This window comes from Xenopus laevis, chromosome 3S (assembly GCF_017654675.1).
Source record: "Xenopus laevis strain J_2021 chromosome 3S, Xenopus_laevis_v10.1, whole genome shotgun sequence".
Classification (NCBI taxonomy): domain Eukaryota; kingdom Metazoa; phylum Chordata; class Amphibia; order Anura; family Pipidae; genus Xenopus; species Xenopus laevis.
Genome location: NC_054376.1, coordinates 35089028 through 35111993, shown reverse-complemented (window position 1 = coordinate 35111993; position 22966 = coordinate 35089028). Strand labels below are relative to the sequence as shown.

Genomic DNA, 22966 nt, shown 5'->3' with positions numbered 1-22966 from the left:
GATGTTAATAGCCTTCCTGACGTTCAAGGTTTTTTTTGCGGGAGAAAAATTTGATTCGTACGAATCGATTTGAATTTTTGGGTCGGAACCATTCGATCGAATATTAGCCATTCAAATTTTTTCTTAAATATCCTCTCAGTCAAATTGTGAGTATATTTGAAATTAAAAAAAAATTCACATAAATTCGACCTTTGATAAATGGGCCTCCTAGTGTTACCTTCATGCCTGGAGCTGTGCAAAACGCTTATTCCCCATGTACGTTTGTTTATCCACTGACGTTTCCATCAGGGAGGCACTGAATCCACTATTTTTGATTTTGCCGAACCCCCGAATCCTTCATGAAAGATCCGACCGAATACTGAACCGAATCCAAAACCTAATTTGCATATGCAAATTAGGCATGGGGAAGGGGAAACAATTTTTACTTCCTTGTTCTGTGACAAAAAGTCTTGCAATTTCCCTCCCCTCCCCTAATTTGCATATGCAAATTAGGATTTGGGTTCGGCCGAATCCGCATCCTGCTGAAAAAGGCTGAATCCTGGGTTCAATGCATCCCTAGTTTCCATGTGTTTTATAAAGAAGCTCACAACAATTTACATTTGCCACACTAGCTTGAATAAAAGATCTTTAACAGTGACACTCTTCAGTTGCTCCGTGTCTGTACAAATGATAAATCTATTGTAATCCAAACTCTTGTTGGTGACACACACACACTCACACACCCCCATTTGCTAATAGAATAGGTTTCATAAGAAATGGTTAGCAAGATATATTGCACCTAGTCTTCCATATTTCTTAAATGTAAATACTTTGTAGAAACTTTTTGATCTGAACATCTGATCTCCCTTTTTTTCTTTATGGTTTCATTGATCCTTTATGGTCATGATGCGTCACTTTGATTAGTCATATGTGTACTGACATATCAGCAGTTAAAATTGCCAAGGTATGATCTAAAATTGTATTCCAAGTATAAGTTGTTTAGTGGCAAGAGAAAAGCTTGACGGACCAGTTTTTTTTTTTTTTTTTTTGAAAGGCTTTAATGGTTTCCTGTGATTAGCTTATGTAATGTGTAAAACTCTTAAGTATATTTTAATTGATGTTTGCACAGCTCGGTGGAAAGGGCATAAAAGGCATTTGGTGTATTTTTAGAAGAAATTGCAGTGAAGGGCGTTACATTTTACAAGTACACGTACTTTGCAAGTTTTTCTTTTTTTATGAATGTTACTGGAATAGATCACAATGACCTTGGTCATAGCTGCCTTTTATGTTCCATATAATCTGTGGTTTGGGCTGTGTACTCTGCTTACCAGTCAAGTTACAAATGTGAATGCAATCTTCACTTTTCTACTTCTCTCCAATGAGTATACCCTAGATCATAAATGAATGTATCACCCCCCCCCCCCCATTAAGATCATTCATTCTCTGTTCTCCCATATCCAATTGTATAATATTGTACAATTGTAGCCAGTCATGCAGCTGTTTCACATTGGATTCAGTGAAATAACATCTTGATTTGGTTTCCAGGTTGCTTTTATGTTTCACAGCAATTTGTTTATCGTAATATTCATTTTTTTTCTTACATTTTGCTGTTCTCTTTAGTACAGAAATACCCCCTTCATCCTTTTTACCAGCATCCCTGTGCAAGCAACAAAGGGCAACAATTTATCTTCATTTTAAAAACGACATGCTCAGTTTGAATGTTACATTTGTATTTATCTTATTTTCCTTTTGCTACCCCAGCTTTTGTGAAGGTGCTGCTGTCTTACCTTGCAGTTTTAGTCTAATGCTGTCCGGCAACAATGTTACCTCTCTCCTTTCTAGGGTTGCCACCTTTTCTGGAAAAATATACCGGCCTTACTATATATTTAACTTTTTCCCTATTAATAACATTGGGATCAGCCATCATTTTTACTGGCCAGGCTGGTGAAATACTGGCCAGGTGGCAACCATACTCCTTTCGCAACCCGCTTGTTGTGTTACAGTCTACTCAAGAGAGACAGCAGGGAAAGTTGCCATTAGTAAGAGCACCAAATTTACAAAGAAGTCTTGAAGCACAAAATGCTGGTATTATTCAGTTTGGAGCATTGTGAATGCATATTTAAGGAAACTTTATGGCCACCAACCTAGAATTGGACAGATGGAACTATAGGCGCTTATTGAAAAAGAGGTAGGGCACCATGTTGTGAACATTATAGTTACTAAAAATCTTCCCCAATGCCCAGATGTCTTCATGTTCAGTATGCCCGACCAATAGGTTTTATTGTATGACTTCAGATTATGCTCTAATGATCACTGTAGATGTCATGTGAGTAGGATGAGTGATGTCCATGTGATTTGTCCTCAAGCAAGAGCTTTTATCATTCAGTGACCCCAATCACATTAGCCTAAAGCTTTGATTTTGGTTTGTCTTCTGAGATACAAAAAAGATAGTGAGAAAAAGAAACATAAGGAAAGGGAGGCTGCTTTTGGTGGAAACCATTTCACTTGGAAACTTAAAGGAACAGTAACGCCAAAAAATGAAAGTTTTAAAGTAATGATAATATCGTGTACTGTTGCCCTGCACTGGTAAAAGTGATCTGTTTGCTTCAGAAACACTAATATAGTTCATATAAACAAGCTTGTGTGTATGGCGGAAAAAAAATGCTTTATGGCACACATTAAATTGTGCTTCAAGACTTCTTTGTAAATGTGGTGCTCTTACTAATGACAACTTCCCCTGCTGTCTCTCTTGAGTAGACTGTAACACAACAAGCGGGTTGCGAAAGGAGTATGGTTGCCACCTGGCCAGTATTTTACCAGCCTGGCCAGTAAAAATGTCTTATCTGCTGTGTAACCTGAGCCTTTTCTCCTTTGAATGGCTGCCCCCTTTGCTACACAGCATCTTATTTATATTAACAATAGTAGTGTTTCTGAAGCAATCACAGCAGTTTTACCAGTGCAGGACAACACTGCATTATATTTGTATTACTTAATTTTTTTTGATGTTACTGTTTCTTTAAAGTAAAGCAGCCAGGGGATCACAACAACATCCTAATCTGGAGCTCCTTATTGCTGTTGAAACACATAAATTGATTTCATACATACAGAAAGGATAAGGATATGTGTGTTATATTAAAGAATGCTGGATAATCGTGTTTGCTGTTTTAGAATTTGTTGAATAAACTACAGGCTACAGATCTATTTAAATTTTAAGCAACTCATGAATGTTTTTCACCATCACAATATTATTAAACATACATCTACCCCTTTCTTCACTTTACAGAAATATGATCTACTCTTCATAGTTGTAAATTAATGTAGGTCAGGAAGCAATGTTTTGCGAGAATTAAAGCAAATATTAACAAAACCTACTCCTCAAGTTGACTATTATGGTATTTTTTGTGTATTCGACTGCTGCTTGGTTGTTCATTATCACTGCAAGTTTATCAGTCTGACATCTGTCTGTACTTTTGGAATGGATTTGCCCCATATGTTTTTAACAAATCTCCTCTGTTTTTGTTTCAAAAATTTATGGTGATCCTTTTCTGCTTGTATTCTCATAATCTACAGGTAAAATGGCGACTTATGACATTTATTTTGCATTTGATAAAAAAAGTAAATGTTAATTAGCAGAGTCAAAAGTTTATTTCACACACATGATATTGTAATTTTTTTTCTGTTTTTATACAGATGGTACCCACTGAGGTCAAAGCCTGGAAAAAAAGAAAAGGAACGTGGTCAGATAGAGGTGGAGGTCCAGTTTATGAGAAACAATATGACCGCTAGCATGTTTGACCTCTCAATGAAGGAGAAATCCCGCTCAACTCTAGGAAAATTGAAAGACAAGATTAAGGGAAAAAGACATGATGGATTCCCAGACACTGCTTCAGCCATCATTCCCAGTGGGAATCAGTACGACAGTGATGAGGAAATACCAGCAGCAGAAAAGAAGAAATCTAAACTGAAGAACCTGTTTTCAAAGCCAGGACTGAAGAAGAACTCTGTTTCACAGTCCATGTCTGTCTTGCCAACGTTTCCACCATCTTCCTCTCCAAAAACAGTACTAAGGCCTGCTGAATTTTCATCAGACTTCACTCCACCTACAGGGTCTCCAGCATCTGAAAGTAAGTGGTTGTCATAAGTGGTGGTTTATATATGTATATACAGTATATATAATAAAGCATCGTACAGCTGATCACAGCACATCACTAGAATGCATAACCTCTGTATATATCATAGCACTAAAAATTGTGCACGTGCTTAGGCTTTGAGATTGGATCACGTGCAGTATAACTATGTCCTGCCAAAGTGCATTTGTGGGGCTGGTCACTGGAAGCAGGAATGAGTCGTGACACTGCTAGCTTTCGGGTTCAGTTAAGTGTTTACTCTTTAGCATATTGAAGGCATAATTTTCATATCAGACAACTGTGAACCATTTGCATGTTGGTCTGTTAAAACCTTTCTGTGTTTGATGTGACTTTACGGATTCATGAATGGGCAAGTTCATGGAAAGCAACTAACTTGTCATGTATTGTTGTCTTCAACCGCACTATTCCCCCTGTAAATATTTCCTGGAATGGAGCTGCTGGCTGGCACATTACTGCTTTCAGTTGGGTAATCTGTGCCGTCACTGACATTGGCATGACCAGGAAGAATATGCTTTTGTGCTCACCATGGCTGGTAACCACTCAAGGTGATAGACTGTCTGCGTAATTGTTAATGATTGTTTTCCTCACTCGGAAAGCAGGTTTTTTCAGCCCGCAGCTTTGCTAGGGGAAAACTGAAGGACACTGCAATGAGACTTTTCAAGCAGGTCCGGACTGAGAATTAAAATAGGCCCTGGCATTTCAGGTACACAGAGGCCCAACCAGCCCACATAGACGCCCAAACAGCCCCCACCAGCCCACTAAATACTGACTTTCTATGGGACCTTATAGCAGCCCCTCTGGCATTTACCAGATCCACAGATTGCCAGTCCAGGCCTGTTTTCAAGAACAAATGCTTGGAAACACTGGAAGAAAACAAGTAGAATGTTATATAACTTCTATGGCTGGGGAATGTTTATAATAAACACAATTGTAATTGTGCCAAAAAAATCAAAAATTATAATTTTTGGGGTTATGAGCCAAAATTGCATTGGACTGGGCATACGCATAGTGTAGGAATACTTTTTATACTTCATAGGAGGAGGTCCACTGACCATGGGTAAGAGCATAGAGGTTTTGTTCACTTGGAGGAGCCTAATAAATTGACTCCTCCCTCCCCAAGTGTCCATTAATACCTGTGAGCTTTGTTTTTATTTTTGTAGACGTTATTAGGAACCTGCTTAATTTGGGAACCTTAATTTATGAAGATTACTTGTATAAAAGAGGTTTCATTTTAGTATTTGCCATTTAGTTATAGTCTTGAATGTGGGGTTCTTACTATATGTCTTTTTTTCTACCAGGGCGATTTTCTCATCTTCCCGTGATCATGACACACAAAAGAGCAGTTAGTGCTGATACCAGCCAGCTAAACCAAGCCGTCTCTGGTAATAGAAAGGAAGGACTGTCCTTGTTTAGTGGTATGAAGCCAAAGAACGACCCAATGACCAGATCTAATCTATGCATCAATGGTAATCACATATACATGGAAGATTCTGAACCAAGAAGTGAGAGTCCCAAAGACGGCTCCCAAACAAACTCCCCGCAGATCGTCCGCAAGAATCCACTCTATGCATCTGCTGAAAACTTGTCTTCCAAAGCACCAAAAATCGGCCTCCCTTCAGAGAAAGAACAAGCATCTGCTGCCTCAAAGGATTCTCTCAAATCCTCAACAGTGTCTGCCTCTCAAAATTTCAAATCAGAAGAACCTAAATCAAAGACCCTTCCATTGCCTTCAGATATGCCAAAAGAGGTATATGAGAACAAAAAGCAAGAGAATAAGAAGTCATCGCTTCTTTCCTTGGTGACAGGCAAAAAGGATACTCCCAAAGTCCCTGTGAATGAGCCTTCTGGTGTGTCCTTGAAAGGGGATATGTCAAATGCCACAGTAGAACAGTCCTCCAATAATCTCAGCAAGAAACCCTCAATAAATCCTTTTGAAGATGACATGGAAGAAGAGAAGAAGCCAGAACCACTTCCCACATCAGCTAAGACCTCCGCTGTAAAACCCAGGTTAGTACAGTCACTCAGTGACCGAGCAAGAACAATTTAAAAACACCACCAGCAAGGTTTTCCATTATTTTTCATATAAACAGGTCATTTTTAAAACTTTGATTAATGCAATTGCCACTATTTCCCACATTTTTATCATGTTATATTCTAGTTTAAAGGGAATATACACTTAGGGGACATCTATTCACAATATGTAAAATGTAAATGGGGGAAAAAAACAGAATACTGGTTTCACACCGCTTTTTTTTACACCAACACCAGTTCTGATTCAATGCAGAGAAAAGCTCTCGGCAATTCACAACATGAATGTGGTGTTTCAGCCAAAAAAAATAATGCTAGGTTGAGGAACTCTCATATTATTAAATGATAATTCAATTTGAAAACACTATAGGGTGTTTGTTAGGTATATTCCCCCGACGGGAAAAAAAAACTGGCGTGGGGTTATATGCTTAGGGTAATTCCTATGTAAATGTATCTATTATTATTCTATTGTGACATTGTAGCCCACAGTGCACACAGACAGGGATACAAATCCAGGACCAAACGTTTTTCATATACAAACATTTCACCAGTTATTGGACATAGGACAATAGGGGGAGGCTTCTGTTCAGCAGGGCTTATAAGGTAACTCTTTAGTACTGTACAAATATCATCTCTCGTTTTCATCATGGTCAACTTATTACTATTTACTGCTAGTACCTCTGTTATCGATCATGTATTTATGTATTGGGTGGCAAAATATAGTATACCCAGTGCATTACATTCTCCATATGTGCATTGAAAAAAAATACCTACACTTTACTTTGACTTGTATTAGTTTAAATGGTGATATTTAGGTGTTGATATGCTGCAAATATATGCATTTTCTGTTAACAAAGCACAATGTGTCACAAACTAGGCAATAGTGGAAAGTGAAAAACATTTTTCTTTTGTTAAAGTGATACTGACACGTTGCTATAAAAATAGGAACGTGTCGGAATCCGTGAAAAGAAGCTGCACGCGAAATATAAGCAGCTAAAAGGAATGTTGCAGTATCACTTTAAGCTTGGCAAAAAAGTTGTAGTTAAAATGCTCAGCGTTTGCAAACAGTAAAGGATATAAAGATACAGGGCTTTTAACACTGAAGTCATGGAAGTTACAACTGTTTGCTAATATGATGGCTTCTGTGGCAATCAAGAAAAAAATGCAGGGACTGTGATCAGTGGCTTATTCCCTAATACAGTCAAAAGCCACCTTGCATTGGTTGCCTCAGGTGCATATTATAACACGTCTGTGCTCGGTTCTGTAGGGATAGAGCAGCTTTCCCTTAAAAAGTTGAGTTATATTATGATCCACACAGATCTTGATAAGAAATGTTGTGGAAAGAGTGTAAATTCCCTTCTCTTGATCATAACAAACATATAGTCGACTTTTATTGGTTTAAGTTCTGATGTATGTAAATAAAAAAAAAAAAAATTAAATAGAATCCTAACACAGGATTTGTAGTTCACTAAAATGAGAAAACTGATGAATTTAGGGCTTCTCAGCTTGCCTCATAGCGAAATAGCGCTGGTTAAACAGTGTGAATGCTCACAGTAAAGAGATGAAACTAAATATTGCAGATGGCGTTAAGTTTCTTTCACCACACACACCTATATTCCATTTCACCTGCCACACATTTTTATTTCAAATATTAGATGAGAAAAGTCAGTGGTTTGTCAAAAGTGGATAAAACTCTGCCTCTGTTTAATCATTTACATGGACATGAAGTCATTCTGCTCTAGGCCAACTAACACACCTTGCTGGTATTTTATGTGGCAATAAGGAAATGGAACCACTCCTTAATGTGTTTGTGTTTCTCTTAACCCCTTATTCAACAATATTCCTGCTCTGAGGGGGAGAGTTCTAGTAAAAAAAAAAAATTTAAAGCAACTGGATTTGCTGACTGATTTCAGTTGCTTTAGACTTAAAACTACCAGATTCTGTTAATCCCTTGAAAGGGAACCTTTTTAGACAAAACTGAGGGTATTATATAGTGGATACACAATTTTTGTTTCACATGTTGCTGAGTTACCTTAGTTCTCAAGAAGAAGAAGGTATTGGGTTTGCTAAGGTCTTGTCACACACATCAATAGAAGCATGTTGAGATAAGAATATTTTAAATATAGGGTATAATCATAGTTTGTGACACAACCTATATGGACACTGTTACCTCCTTTAAAGGAGAAGGAAAGCTACAGAGGCATTATATTGCCAATAGATTAGCTGCAATAGTACAAGCTAGAATGCTATATTTATTCTGTAGAATGTTTTACTATACCTGAGTAAAAAGCTCTAGAAACTCTCTGTTTGTTTAGAATAGGAGCTGCAGTATTAATGTGGTGTGACATCACTTCCTGCCTGAGTCTCTCCCTGCTCAGGGCTCAGATTACAGTAGAGAAGGGAGGGGTGGGGGGAGAGGAGCAAACTGAGCATGCTCTTGCCCAGGGCAATGAGGTTTAAGCTGATAGCAGGAAGTCTGATACAGAAGCCCATGTGTACACAATAGAAGGAAATAAATGCAGTATTTCTTTTGACAGGGGACTCAGAGCAACATTACTTTGGGGGTTTACAGGTATATTTAGATGGGCCTTTCTGATAAGGCTTACTTAGTTTTAACCTTTCCTTCTCCTTTAAAAGGAAAAATACCCCCCTTATTTTTGACTTAAGCTCATTCAGTTGGGGTTATATTATAAACATGCATTAATACTATATGAACTGCCAAAAGTGTGCCACTACCCTTAGTTATTTTCCTTCTATCTTCTTTTTTTAATTTTGCTGCATAACGCCATGGCACATTCTTGTAGCTTTAGGTTACCTTTAAGATTTCTATTACAGAAAAGGAGTTTTTAATGATCACAGGGCCCCTGTCATATTCTTGTAATGATTTCTCTTTAAAGGTAAAATATAGGTAGTCCTTCATTGTTTTGGCAAACAGTCTCCCTGGCCAGGTTAATGATTACGATTTCACGTAGGTATATAACATTAGGAGTAATAGATCAGTAATCTCCAGGTATTCTATTCTTTTCCTCAAGTTTTAAAGTAAAACAAACCATTCCATATTCCTCTTAGGCTCTTTTGATTGGTTTATTTGTGCCTACTTTGAATAGTAATAAGGCTGAGTACACTTAATGCCTTTAGAAACGGGAAAAGGAAATTCTGATTGTCTGTGTGTGTGTATATAATATATAAATCCTTTATAAATAAGCCTTATGTGTAAACAGAAGAACCACAATAAATGCTATTCTAGTGCTAAGTAAGGCTTCAAATTCATGAAAAAGTAGTTTAGCATAGCACTGTTAGTAGTTAACAGATCAAGTACTCAAAATATCATAGCTTTTAATGAGTGGGATTCTTTGCCAGATAACAGGAGATACAAATCTTTCCATTTCTTCTTGCACAATCCCTTGCATACAAATTGCTGCCCTTCTGTATATATCTGTCCTTCTCAAAGAACAGCACTGGCCAGGCAGCAGTTTTAATCAGCTTGAGAATGATTGGAATTTTAAGTTCCATGAAAACACATGGAAAGTCCTGGAAATTGGAATCATTCTTTATAAAATGAATTTAGTTTTAGTAGTTTCAGAAAACTATGCATTAAGCAGTTAGGACTTTAAAACTGTATTATGGAGCTTGGCGTGGTGCCATTATTTTTTTGTTGTTGAGTAACAAGAGGGCAGGCCTGGTCCCTGCCATATGTATTCATTTGTTGACACTGTATTAGGTCTATCATGTAGCAAATATAGTCTATTTGGATTGGGGCTGCTTGTGGCTTTGACAGCTAGCAAGTACTGCTATGTTTACAATGACTTGATTGCTGCTCAGCAAAACATAACACTGATACTCCCAGTCAGTTAAAGGAGCAGTATACCCCATTGTTTAATATTAGTGCATTGAATAGTGTTTGTGCTGAAAATACATTTTGCATATAGTTTTATTTGGAAATATGATTTTTTTTTTTTTTTGCAGAAATTGAAAGTGGTCACATTTTACTTCCTTGTGCGCACAAGCCAAGCCTGATAAATTGTGAAGTAAGGAGCCTACAAGGCTATCGGTGAAAGGACTTAAATATACAAAGTGATTTTCATTGGACCTGATTTGTGATAGTCTGGACAGAGAAGCAGAATGTGACCACTTTTAATTTCAGGATTAATTAAAACAATAGACTAACAAGTGACAGATTTCTCATAATGTAATATTACAGCTCACCACAGAAAAGTTCACCCACACTCTGTTCTATTTTATGGAATTTTTAGAAATGTATTTATCAATGGGGGAGAGATCTGCTAACTGAGTTTAGCACAAGCCCTATTTTTTGAACTAATGACGAAATGCTGCCCCTTTAAGCTCCTGATATCACTCTAGGACCCTCTGGTGTCTGTAGATTAATAAAAAGCCATAACATAAAGGAATGAGAACTGCAATGCTTCTCAGAGAAGCAGGTATGGAAAAACAAGGCAGATTACGTAAGAGCACAAATTTTTTCCTATCCAGCCAATTTTTTTTTTTTTTTTTTTTGACAGTTCTTTTATAGACATAGAATAGGAGGCGAGTGCTGGGCAGTGGTGGGGACAGAAGCAGGAATGAGAGCTTTGTAATATTAAAATGTACTACATAATGACTGACTGTTACTACTAGTTTGAAGTGTGCAGGGAAAACGATGTTTTAAATTTGCCTTGATATTTTTTTAAATATCTGCACGGTAACTGACCTGCAGATCTTATTCTATTATTTTTTACAGACTGGGCGTGTCTTCAGAGGCTGAAACCAAAGCCAAACTTTCTTCTTCATCTCCCTCTAACTCTTTCTTTGCTGTATCTTTTTCTGGTGGCCAGGATGGTGCTCCAACTTCTTTGCCTGATTCTCCTACTGCTTCCAATGCTTCAGGTTCTTCCCCATCTTCTCCTTCAGAACGCTACCTAAGATTACAAAGTGGCAACAAAAGTGACACACCAGTAGAGTCTTATACGGACTATGAAAAACCTTCTGTGCCTTTGTTCTGGAGGTCAGGTGTGTCACCAAGCAAAGAGCCAGAGTCTAGAGATGTTCGGGTTGTTGAACCATTTAATGAAAAAAACAAAGAGAGAAAGACTTATGTTAAGTCCCTTCTTGACCAGCCAACATGCAAGTCACCAACTAATAGTGTGACTGATGCCGATGCAATTGATATAGATTTGGGTAAAGGAGTTTTTCATTTACATCAAGATAACTCCCTCTTTGACATTCCACATATAGATACTAGTAGTCTTGAAAGTGAAAAAGGTGATGTGCAGTTGAACAAAACCTTGAAAGAAACTCCAAAACCAGCACCTCGAACACAGTCTGCTCCTAAAAAACAAGAACTAAATGAAGAAGCTAAACCAACACCACCAAGACCAGCCCCTAGAAGTGCTGCTAGATTAAGTAAAGCTGCTGATGTGCCTGCAAATTCTTCCCAACTGGAAAAGGCACTGGCTACATTTTCCAACCAGGAGCTAGAACAGGCTTCAAATGTTGGTTCTTCAATGAAAAGTAGCCAGGGAATTACTGAGGTCAAGATGGCAACTCCTAAGGCAAATGACTTTAGTTTAAGGCTAGATGAACTTCCAGTAATTCCAGAGAATCCAGAGGGAACCTCAGATGATGAGCAGCTTGAAACCAAAGATGAGCTTTTTTACAGTCATTCTTCCAACAGATCAGCAAATGCTTCAGCTAACAGAGAAACAGATTTACATCTCAGTATGCAGAAAAACAGTGTTTCAAAAACAAATCCTAATGAGGTCAACTATGCTTTGGAGCATAGAAATGAGAAAAATCTTATGCCTGAATGGGAGGATAAGACCAATGCACCAGATATAAATTCAGGCACAGTTGAAATTAGCACTGTTGGCTTGAAAAGCCAGAGCAGTGATATAGCAAACCAACACACACCTATTAATTCTTCTCTTGGCTATTCTTCTCCCACACCTGCTTCCCTTCCAACTGACAAACTTACCACTCCTAATGCTGATTCCCTGAAAAAAACAGCCATTGAGGGTACTGATAAAGTCGATAACTCTGGCAAAAAGAAGCTTCTGCGGGCATGGGTTTCACCCTCTGAGACACATCCAATCCCTACAGTGCAGAGTGGTGGAACAGTGTCTTCCAGAATAAGGTGAGAGAAACTGTTTTGCGTGGATTTTTTTCTCTGTAATTCCTGTTTTAACTTAAATGAGAATTCAACCCTTTAAGAAAAAAAAACCCGTACCCCCCACTCCATGTAGATCCCCCTCCCTCCTCCCCCCCAGCCTAACTGCCCCCCGGGGAAATGCTCCATACTTTATACATACCTCCCGGGCTTCGCCAATTTTCTTGAGTTTCGGCGCATCTGGAGTTGTCGCCAACCGGCAAATTGCTCCAATTGCACATGCACCAACACCCGGATCTCCCACTCAGCTTGCCAAAGACCCGGAAGATGGCTGTGTGGAACTCCGATGCCAGAATCTGCGCGAGAGGTAAGAATAAAGTATGGAGCATTTCCGGGGGGGGGGGGGCGCAGTTAGGCTGGGGGGGGGAGGAGCGGGGTCTACGTGTGGTGGGGGTACGGCTTTTTTTTTTTTTAAAGGGTTAAATTCTCCTTTAAGTTGACCATTATTACATAAGGAGGCACCAGCCCTCATAGTGTGAAGTTGGCTAGCTCCATTATTCCATAGTTAATTAGAGTCTTCTACAGGATGGCTTCTTCTAAAAGCTCAGCTAAGCCCTGTGTAAATTGCAGAAAAGAAATTTGAAAAAAATTATATATATATATATATATATATATATATATATATATTATATATAGGCTGAAAATAACTCAAACTTATCTTTTTCCATTTTAAGACCCATTAGCAGTTTGTTTGATGGTGAAGACAAAACTGCTCTATTCAGTTTTGAAAATTCTGATTCTTAAAACTGCAGTGCCACCTTACATTTTTATATTACTTAATCCACCTGCCACCCTGTTTAGCTACTCTGTATTTCACTTAAAGGGGTTGTTCACCGTCCAAACACTTTTTTTTCAATTCAGTTGTTTTTAGATTGTTCCCCAGAAATAAAGACTTTTTTTTAATTACTTTTCATTATTTATTTTTTTACTGTTTTTCCAAAATCTAAGTTTAAAGTTGAATGTCTCTGGTGTTTGAGTCTGGCAGCTCAGTAATTCAGGTGCAGACTCTAAACTGTTACAAGTTTGCAACATTTAGTTGATACATTTCTCAGAAGTATCTCTGGAGTATTAGCAACTATTGTATCAATTCTAACAGCCGCCGTAATGAAACCCAGGGATTCTGCTCAGCAGGGACAAAAATAAGAAATGTATCAACTAAATGTATCCATTTAGAACAGTCTACAGGGTCGGCGACCCCCCCAGGGCTGCTTCAGAAGGTGAAAAAAGACACTTGACACTTCAATATTATAAAAACAGTCACACATAGAAAATAGAAAGTAATTGGAAAATGTCATTATTTCTGGTGATCTATCTGCAAACAACTAGTTGTTTGAAGGTGAACCACCCCTTTAAAGAAGCATTTTTTCCATTCGAGAGCAGAGTAAATTCACTAGTAACACTGTAGAGATAGGACTGGATAATCAACGTGTGTAAATACACTTTAGTGGTCCAGATCCCTCTTCAGTGGACAAATCATAGAGTAGATACCAACCTCATGCCTTATGCAGCTTGGTGCCCCTTCAATTTTAGAAAGTGTATTCCCTGGTAGAGGTATCTCCAATCTACTCATCCTAGTTAAAGCGGGGTTGCTGCTTTTTCTAACTTGCCTGTCTGTCTTACTACTATTTTTGTCACTTACTAAACACCCCATTCATGGGTCCCTGTTCCCCTGACTTTCATGAAGGGCTTTGTTCCTTATGCTCCAGGCTGTCCAGTAGCATCCACCTTGTGCAGCAAGAGGTACAGTCATGTGCTCCCTCACATGGAAATGTATATGTACATTTCATTGGTTTAAAACCTTAGTTCTCATATTGGTACAGGTATGGGTTTTGATATCCGGAAACCAGAGAGCTCTGAATTATGGCTCTGAATCCCATAAACTCCATTTTATCCAATAAACCAAATTTTTAAAAATGATTTCCATTTTCTCTGTAATAATAAAACAGTACCTTGTACTTGATCCAAACTAAGATATAATGAATCCTTACTGTAGGCAAAATTATGTTTAAATTATATAATTAATACTTTTTGGAAGACAAAGCAGCCTATTGGGTTTATTTCACGTTTAAATGGTATGAAGATCCAAATTATGGAGAGATCCATTATCTGGAAAACCCCATGTCCCAAGCATTTTGGATAACCAGTCCCATACCTGTATCTTGCTCTGGTGAAATTGTGTAACCGTTAAGAAAAACATTTGGTGAAGGGGAACGTTCTGTGCTAGAGAATTATTTTGGTAATGCTCAGATATGATTGTTTTCTCCAATTAAACTGGTTTGTTCCTGCTTCTCCTTCAGGTTTGTTCTCCAGTGGCAAAATAAGCTGCTTAGTGACCCAGTTTAAAGGGAAACGCAGTAAAAGAAACTGCTTAGTTTGATATTGGCTTTCTTATGGTTCACTCATTTATTGCATGCTTGAGGGTGATTGCATTAACTCAGTTTTTCAGCTCCAGAAAACACTGATTTAAGTGCAGCTCTTCCCTATATCAACTGCCCATGAACTAAACATCTACAGAGAAGGGGCTTTGGTATGTGCAATTGTTGTCAGTTTTGACATTATCATAGAATAATTAGTTGAAACTCTATGCCCAGGTGGTTGGACAGTATGGACAAAATCAGACAATCCAAAATCTGTGCATTTATAGCCAGCCTTGGCTATTGTAATGTAGAAAAAAGGCACATATACGTGTCAAGCTTAATTGAGAAGAAGTTGGGGATTTTGTGGAAAACAAGTTGTATAACCGTAGGCAGTGTTATTCTGTGGCCAATAAAGCAAATAAAGTACAGGTATGGGATCCGTTATCCAGAAACCCGTTGTCCAGAAAGATCTGAATTATGGAAAGGCCACCTCCTATAGACTCCATTTTTATCCAGATAATCCAAATTTTGAAAAATGATTTCCTTTTTCTCTATAACAATAAAATAATACATTGTACTTGATCAAAACTTGTACAGATACTGTATAATTCATCCTTATTGGAAGCAAAACCAGCCTATTGAGTTTATTTAATGTTTAAATGATTTTCTAGTAGATTTAAGTTATGAAGATCCAAATTCCAGAAAGATCCCTGACCTGAAAAACCCCAGGTCCTAAGCATTCTGAATAACCGGTCCCATGATGCTGTGTTGCGTAAAAATGTATTAAATGGAGGCATGGAAACATAAATTTTCTTCTTTATAGATCACTGATAATTCCTCCCCTTGAGTGTGCAGTGCAGTTTTGGACTCTAGTCTTTCATTAAGAAGGATATTAATGAGCTGAAGAGAGTATAAAGATGTTCTACTAAACTGGTAAAAGTAGTGAAAGAATTGAAGGACTGTTAAGGTTGGGGTTGCTTTCCCTGGAGGAAAGGTGCCTGTGGGGGGACATGATTAATCAAAAACACTTATAAGTAAATTAGAGGACGTTTTAGACCGCAGGTAAAATGTTGTTTCCCATACAAAATAATCAAAGACCCAGAGGCCACACTTTTAGACTTGAGAAAATGAACTTTCAGCAAATGTTGTTCTACACAGTGAGGGCTGTGAGCTTGTGGAATGCCCCAATGGATGATGTTGTCATTGCAGATTCTGTTAAAATGCTAATATTAAAGTGGACCTGTCACCCAGACACAAAAATCTGTATAATAAAAGTCCTTTTCAAATAAAACATGAAATCCAATTTCTATTTTTTATTAAAGCATTCACAGCTGTTGTAAGCTCATTTAAAAATATCAGCTGTCAATCAAATATTGTCTGACACTCCTCTATGCCCTGGGCATAGAGGCGTGGCAGACAATTACTTTCACTTTCCATTCAGCACTTACTAGGTGTTACTGCTCTCCACACATTCCCCCTTTCTCTTTATTGTGTAGCCAGGGCATGGGGATGGACATCAGGGCCCCCATTCTGGTGCACAAACAAGATTCTGAGATGATACAAGGCTTGTCTTAATAACAGTGTCCACAAAATGGCTCCTGCCTGCTTGCTATAATTATGAATTCTCAGACTGGAGGAAACAAGATTCAAATAATTTATATAGTGTAATTAAAGTTCATTTTGCTTGACTAATGTGATAAAATAGGATTTTGAATCATTTTTTTGAGTGACGGGTCCCCTTTAAGAAGGGCTGATGATTTATTGAGCAAGGCTATTGGGATCTTAAGATCTACAGTTAGTTTAGCATAGGTATCTGTATATACTGTATAGTTTAAATACGCAAGTAGATACATTGGGTTTCATTTAGAGGTGTTGTACTTGGTTGGCGCTTGTCTCACATTAACTATACAACTGTGTAAAATATAAATTACACTTTCTTCTAATACAGTCACAGTTGTGTTTGGTTTTACACTTTTGATCAGTTTTAGTGTGATCACCACAAAGACTAATCAGCCAAAGCCAGTCATTTTAAATGTCTACACATACAGATACATCCAAAAGTTATATTTAAAAAAATCAGTTTAACCATCTTAACGGAGAAACAAACAAAAATAACCCTACCCCCATAGTCCCTCCTCACCCCCAGCCTAGCTGCTACCCTGGGCAAATGCCCCTAACTTGTTACTTACCCCTCGGTGCAGATTCAGGGATCAGAGTTCACAGCAGCCATCTTTCGGGTCTTAGTGTCTACTTCCAGCGCTTCGACAATTTCTGTCCGTTTCGGCGCATGCGCAGTTGTGGCAAACTGGAAAATTGCTCCAACTGTGCATGCGCCGTTCTCAGATTACCGAAGACCCGGAAGATGGTTGCCGTGAACTCCTATCCCTGAATCTGCACCGAGGGGTAAGTAAAAAGTTTGGGGCATTTGCCCGGGGTAATAGCTAGGCTGGGGATGAGGAGGGAGGGGGGGGGTAGGGGTTTGTTTCTCCTTTAAGACAAAATAGGACTGCATGCATGTTCTTCAAATAATGGGGTGTGCCTCTGGTGTTCTGTGATGGTGACCAACTATTGCCACCAAATGTAGAGGAGATTAAAGGGAACCTGCTGCCAAAATGTATTATCCCCATCCAAAGGTGTGGTTTAATAGGGCCAGCTCTCTGGTTGGGGGGTAACAGTAGGTGTTTTAAAAAAAAAAACACACACCAGCACTGGACAGTCACATCTGAAGGGAGCTCCAGGTGCAAGCGGCCAAGTTGGTCAGAGCGCATGTTCATAACGTGCTTCTGACATCATGTGAACGCGTATAATTAGCAAGTTGCAGCATTCGCTTATTATGCTCTCTCCCTGCACTATAAGCTTCCAGCCGTGACCTCCATTTTTTCGGCAGGTCGTGGCAAAAACAAAGCAAGCGTGGGGATGGTGGGGTGCGGCGGGGGAACTAACTTTGTAGTAGGGGCAAAGAATGTTTAAACTTAAGGTAGTTAACTTTTAGTATGATATAAACGGTGATATTCCGAGACATTTTTTTTTCTTTTTGTAGTTTTTGGTTTATTTAGGTTTTTGTTTTGCAGTTTTTTTGTTTGGAATTTCAGCAGTTACCGGTTGCTAGGATCCAATAACAATAATATTGTAGCCTCGCAGAACAATAGTGTTTTTGCTGCTGGGGTCAGTGACTGCCATCTAAAAAACTGGAAAGGGGCATAATATTTCAACTAAAAAAAAAGAAATCCTTGGGGACAAGATGGATCCCAGGGTCGGATTTAAATCCATTATAGTCACTGGGTTTTGCCTATCAAATTGGCACCCCTAGTGATTATAAACCGTTTCCTGTGGCTGTAGCACATAAGAGCTGTAAAATAAATACAAAAAAAAAAAAGATTCTGTGCCAAGTTAAAAAGATCATTTATGCTTTTTGGTTGACCAGTCTGCAAATGTACTTTTTGCTTTTTACTTTTTAATCTGATATGAAGCTAGAAATTCTAATTATAGTAGGTATGCCATTTGGGAATACACAGATATTGTATGCCATAGGGATGCACCGAATCCACTATTTTGGATTCGGCCGAACCCCTGAAACATCCGTGAAAGATTCGGCCCAATACCGAACTGGATCCTAATTTGCATATGTGAATTAGAGGTGGGAAGGGGAAAACATTTTTTACTTACTTGTTTTGTGGCAAAAAGTCATGTGATTTCCCTCCCCGCCTCTAATTTGTATATGCAAATTCAGTTCGGCCAGGCAGAATGATTTTGGCCAAATCCGAATCCTGCTGAAAGAGGCCGATTCCCGAACCGAATCCTGGATTCAGTGCATCCCTAGTATGCCATACCTACTGCTTACTATTGCTGCATAATGTCTCCACAGTTTCACTCTGGGTTATTAAAAAAAAAATTACTGTATTAATCTTCTCTCTGTATCTTTGTAGGACAAATCCAGTGAAGCCCATGAGCGCAACACAAAACAAAACTGTTTCAGGATTCTCTCAGCCAATCAAGAGCCATGATGTTGCTATAAAGGTAACGATACGGGAAATTATTTGTCTGCTGTGATTCAACTGTTACTGTTTTTTTCCTGACCTGTAAGAATCCTGCTGTTTGAGAGCAGGTAATGTCTGTTACCCCTTGTAGGGTGTTCTGGGATGTGTAGGACAATCTTTGTATGACTGGAGGGTAGGCTACATTGTGCAGGGCAACCTTCTATCCTCTCTCGACATATCCGATATGGGTATTGTGAGCAGACTGACCAATGAGAGAATTGCAGCCAGCCAGTGACTCTTTGAGCGGTTACAGCAGTGTACGTTAATGCTGAACAAATGCGCAAATGATTGATCTGTGTATGTGTGTTCTAAATAACCTGCTTTTCCATTCTAATTAAGCTTGGCTTTCCTGCTTTCTGTTATGTCCAAGTGTATATGATAACACTGTCAACTAGGGGATAGGATTCTCTAAATGATGTCATGTACAGCATCTGTGCAACAGTATCTAGTTAAATTTAAAATATATTTGAGGACCATATCTGCCGCATGGGTCTCCTATTGCAGCCATCAAATGTGACCACAACAGGAGGCCCTCGGGCTTGCTATGGTCCTGCAGTTATCCTGTTTATTTAAATGTACTATTTTATATTCATTTATGTGTATTAATTATATCTTTTAAATGGGTGCTTTAAATACAATTGATTAATTTTTTTTAACCTTCCTTTTTTGTTTACTGCTTCTGGAAGGTGTTGTTTTTTATTGGGAGTGGGGGGTGGGGGAGACACCTGTCCTGTATACTTACATGGCCAACATCAGGTTTAGCCACCTGAAGCTACTTTAGCTACTCCCCTAAAGTACTTAAAGGGGTTGTTTACCTATTGAGTTAACTTTTAGTATGATGTAGAGCAGGGGTTCCCAACCTTTTTAAACCATGAGCCACATTCAAATGTAAAAAGAGTTGGTGAAGCATGAAAAAGTCCCTTGGGTGCCAAATAAGGGTTATGATTGGTGGCCCCTATGTGGACTGGCAGCCTACAAGAATATCAACTTGGCACTATACTTAGTTTTTATGCAATTTTAACTTGCTTTCAAGGTTGGAATTTAAAAATAAGCACCTGCTTTGAGGACCCTGAGAGCAACATCCAAGGGGTTGGAGAGCAACGTGTTACTCACGAGCTACTGGTTGGGGATCACTGATGTAGAGAGTGATATTTGCAATTGTTTTTCATTTTTTATTATTTGTGTGTTTTGGGTTATTTAGCTTTGTATTCAGCAGCTCTCTAGTTTGCAGTTTCAGCAATCTGGTTGCTAGGGTCCCTAGCAACCATACATTGATTTGAATAAGAGACTGGAATATGAATAGAAGAGAGCCTGAATAGAAAGATGAGTAATAAAAAATAGCAATAACAATAAATTGTGTCCTTACAGAGCATTTATTTTTTAGATGGGTGTCAACTTGAAGGTGAACCACCCCTTCAATGCCACCACTGATGTCCTTACTACTGATGATTTAATAAAAATTAATTTAACATTTTAAATAAATATACGTGCTAATTTGTCTTCTGGGTGTTGACAGACAAACTATTTTTGTGGAACTGCTGCTTTAAGTGGTTGTTTTTTTTTCTGTGCCCTTCTCATTCCAAACACCTTTAATCATTTATGGCTATGTGAGAAGGTATTTTATATATAAGGGTAAGATTGCATACTGCATTGTGAATCGTCAGTCACTTCATGTAATTAAAAGCAAATGATTGAATTCCAATAGCATGCCTCTGACAATAAAGGTTAAACAATGTGCAGTCTGTCATTTCCCTGTGAAGTCATTGTGATCATAATTATCTGTCATCTTTGCATTTTACTTCCCTCTGGGGCCTGGCAGTAATGAGTGATTTAATCTAACTAATTGCCAGTGGGATTCATTTTCAGAGGGTCTCTATAATAAAAACACATTGTGGGAACAGAAGGCATTTAACATGTTTTCAGTCACAATAACTTTCATACAAGAGGATTGTTAATTAAGTAAAGACACAATGACTAACCATAACCGGGCTGTGCATGTGCTTTGCATTATTGGCTTACCACGTGTGTTTTCTATTAAACAGAAGAAACACTCTATTATTGCAGTGGTTGTACCATGGCTTTCCTAGCCCAGTGCTCCCTAATGCTTCCATCAGATGCTAAAGGAAAACTATACCCCTCACACAATGTACTGTAGGTCTCTATAAAAAGATATTTCATAAAACAGCTCATGTGTAAAACCTTGCTTCATGATCCCACCCCTGGGATCATTCGATTCACAGTGCACACAAACATACCAAACAAACCATACTTGTTAGGTCACATGAGCCAATTAACAGACAGAATTCAGTTTTTTACTTCAACACTTTCCAGTTACAGTTAGAGCTGCAGTATTTCTGGTCAGGTGATCTCTGAGGCAGCACACAGACCATCACAAAATGGGGGTTTAAGGCAAGAGATGTAAAAGGGGCAATATTTACTTAAATATATATTCCAGTTTGGTAAGATTCTTTAATATGTCACAAAATATGATATAAACTGTCTGTTGCTTAAGTATTCATTTTGGGGCTATAGTTAAAAAAACAGGTTGTTTGGTAAGGTAATTTAAGCCATTGGATGAGAGGTGGAATGACTGTCTTAAGTCAAAACAGAGGGGTTAAGAACACAAAATTGAATTTAAGTATCGAGAGAGAGATCCTCTGCACTCAACCCATTATCAATGTATTAAGGAAATTGAAATATGTTTTGCCTTAAATAAATTGTTTATTCTGAGCCCATTTGCTGTTTCAGCAATCTGGTTGCTAGGGTCCAAACTACCCTAGCAACCATGCACTTATTTGGAAAAAGAGACCGGAATATGAATAGGAGATGACCTGAATAGAAAGATGAATTGTAAAAAGTAGCAACAATAATAAATGTGTAGCTTTACAGAGCTTTTTTTTTTTAGATGGGGGTCAGTGACCCCCATTTGAGAGCTGGAAAGAGACAGATTGAAAAAGGCAAATAATTAAAATAATAATAATAATAATAAAGACCAATTGAAAATTTACTTAGAAAGTTAACTTTCATCTGATTAGTTAAACATTCTATTGCTTCATTATACATTTTACACAGGGACTGAGTTTTACCTGCAAATTACTTGCTGCTTTCAAAGTTAAAACTCAAAAACTTGGCTGCCCTTTTATTGGCCACCAGTGGGATCACCTGACTATAGCTGGGAAGGGTGGGAGCTACAACATGGAGCTGGTCACTGCTCCTGTATAAACTATAACAAACAAATATATGGCAAGCTCTTGGCAAGGCACACTGCACATATGCATGATCATTATTTATTTTCTCAACAGAAATACGACCCTTCGGAGCCTGTGGCGGCATATTCCCAGCTCACGCACGATGAGTTAATTCAGCTGGTTCTGAAGCAGAAAGACATCATCTCGAAGAAGGACGTCCAAGTGCGGGAACTGGAGGATTATATTGACAGCCTGCTGGTGCGAATTATGGAGGAGACACCCAGCATCCTACGGGCTGTAAGCAAGAAGGCGGCCAAATGGTGAATATGTGCAAATGGACACAACTTCTCATAATGTAGGTCAGTGAGCATTGTCCTGTGACAAACCTTGCTCAGTCGAGTTTTTGGATTTGGGCAGTGAGGATGACGGATGCCTTATTCCAATGAAAATGTCTATTATTCTGACCAATTTATGCTACAAGGCTTGGGCTTTTAAAATCTGCACTCCAACTCTCACAAGATACTGAGGCGGTGGATCTGTATTATATGTTGGATATTGGAGAAGCCAAGGGTGAAGGATCTTTTTACTGAATTCATATAATAGAGCCTGATTGTGTTGAATTGATGTGATGCAGTGAAGGCTCTGGAGCCCGTAAATAATGTTTGGGACTAAAAAAATGCCCAGATGTGCTGCCTGTCGTCCATGGGCCTCCAGTTACACAGCCCAGGCTAAACAAACTATTGCTTTTATTTGCACTTAGGGGTTTGTTTATTAAAGGGGAACTCCACACAAACATAACTTAAGCTTTTTGAAAGGTAAACATAATTTCAAGCAACTTTGCAATATACATCAATTAAAAAATATGCAGACTTTTCAAGATTTTTAATGGTTTCTGACAGTTCCGTAAGCCTAGCCCCCTGCTCTCCAGCTGATCTGACGGACTACTTTGCTGAGCTGTCTGACTACTGTTACTTTGTATCAGCAACCAGCTATCCTCAGCCTGCATCCTCCAAACCCCACAATTCCCTTTTTAATTTCAATAAGGAAAGGAATATCACAGTGCAAT

General features: G+C 38.5%; 1 protein-coding gene across 1 annotated transcript in view; it reads left to right on the top strand.

The window, feature by feature from the left end:
• The window catches only part of rab11fip1.S (RAB11 family interacting protein 1 (class I) S homeolog), a 30881-nt gene extending 8241 nt beyond the window's left edge, over nt 1-22640 (top strand). Inside the window, exons 2-6 of the mRNA XM_018255207.2 lie at nt 3670-4103; nt 5426-6134; nt 10894-12285; nt 18602-18692; nt 22015-22640. Of these exons, the coding sequence (XP_018110696.1) occupies nt 3670-4103; nt 5426-6134; nt 10894-12285; nt 18602-18692; nt 22015-22224 (2836 nt within the window). The 3' untranslated portion in view covers nt 22225-22640. The remainder of the gene's footprint in view (nt 1-3669; nt 4104-5425; nt 6135-10893; nt 12286-18601; nt 18693-22014) is intronic.
• The last annotated feature ends 326 nt before the right edge of the window (nt 22641-22966 follow it).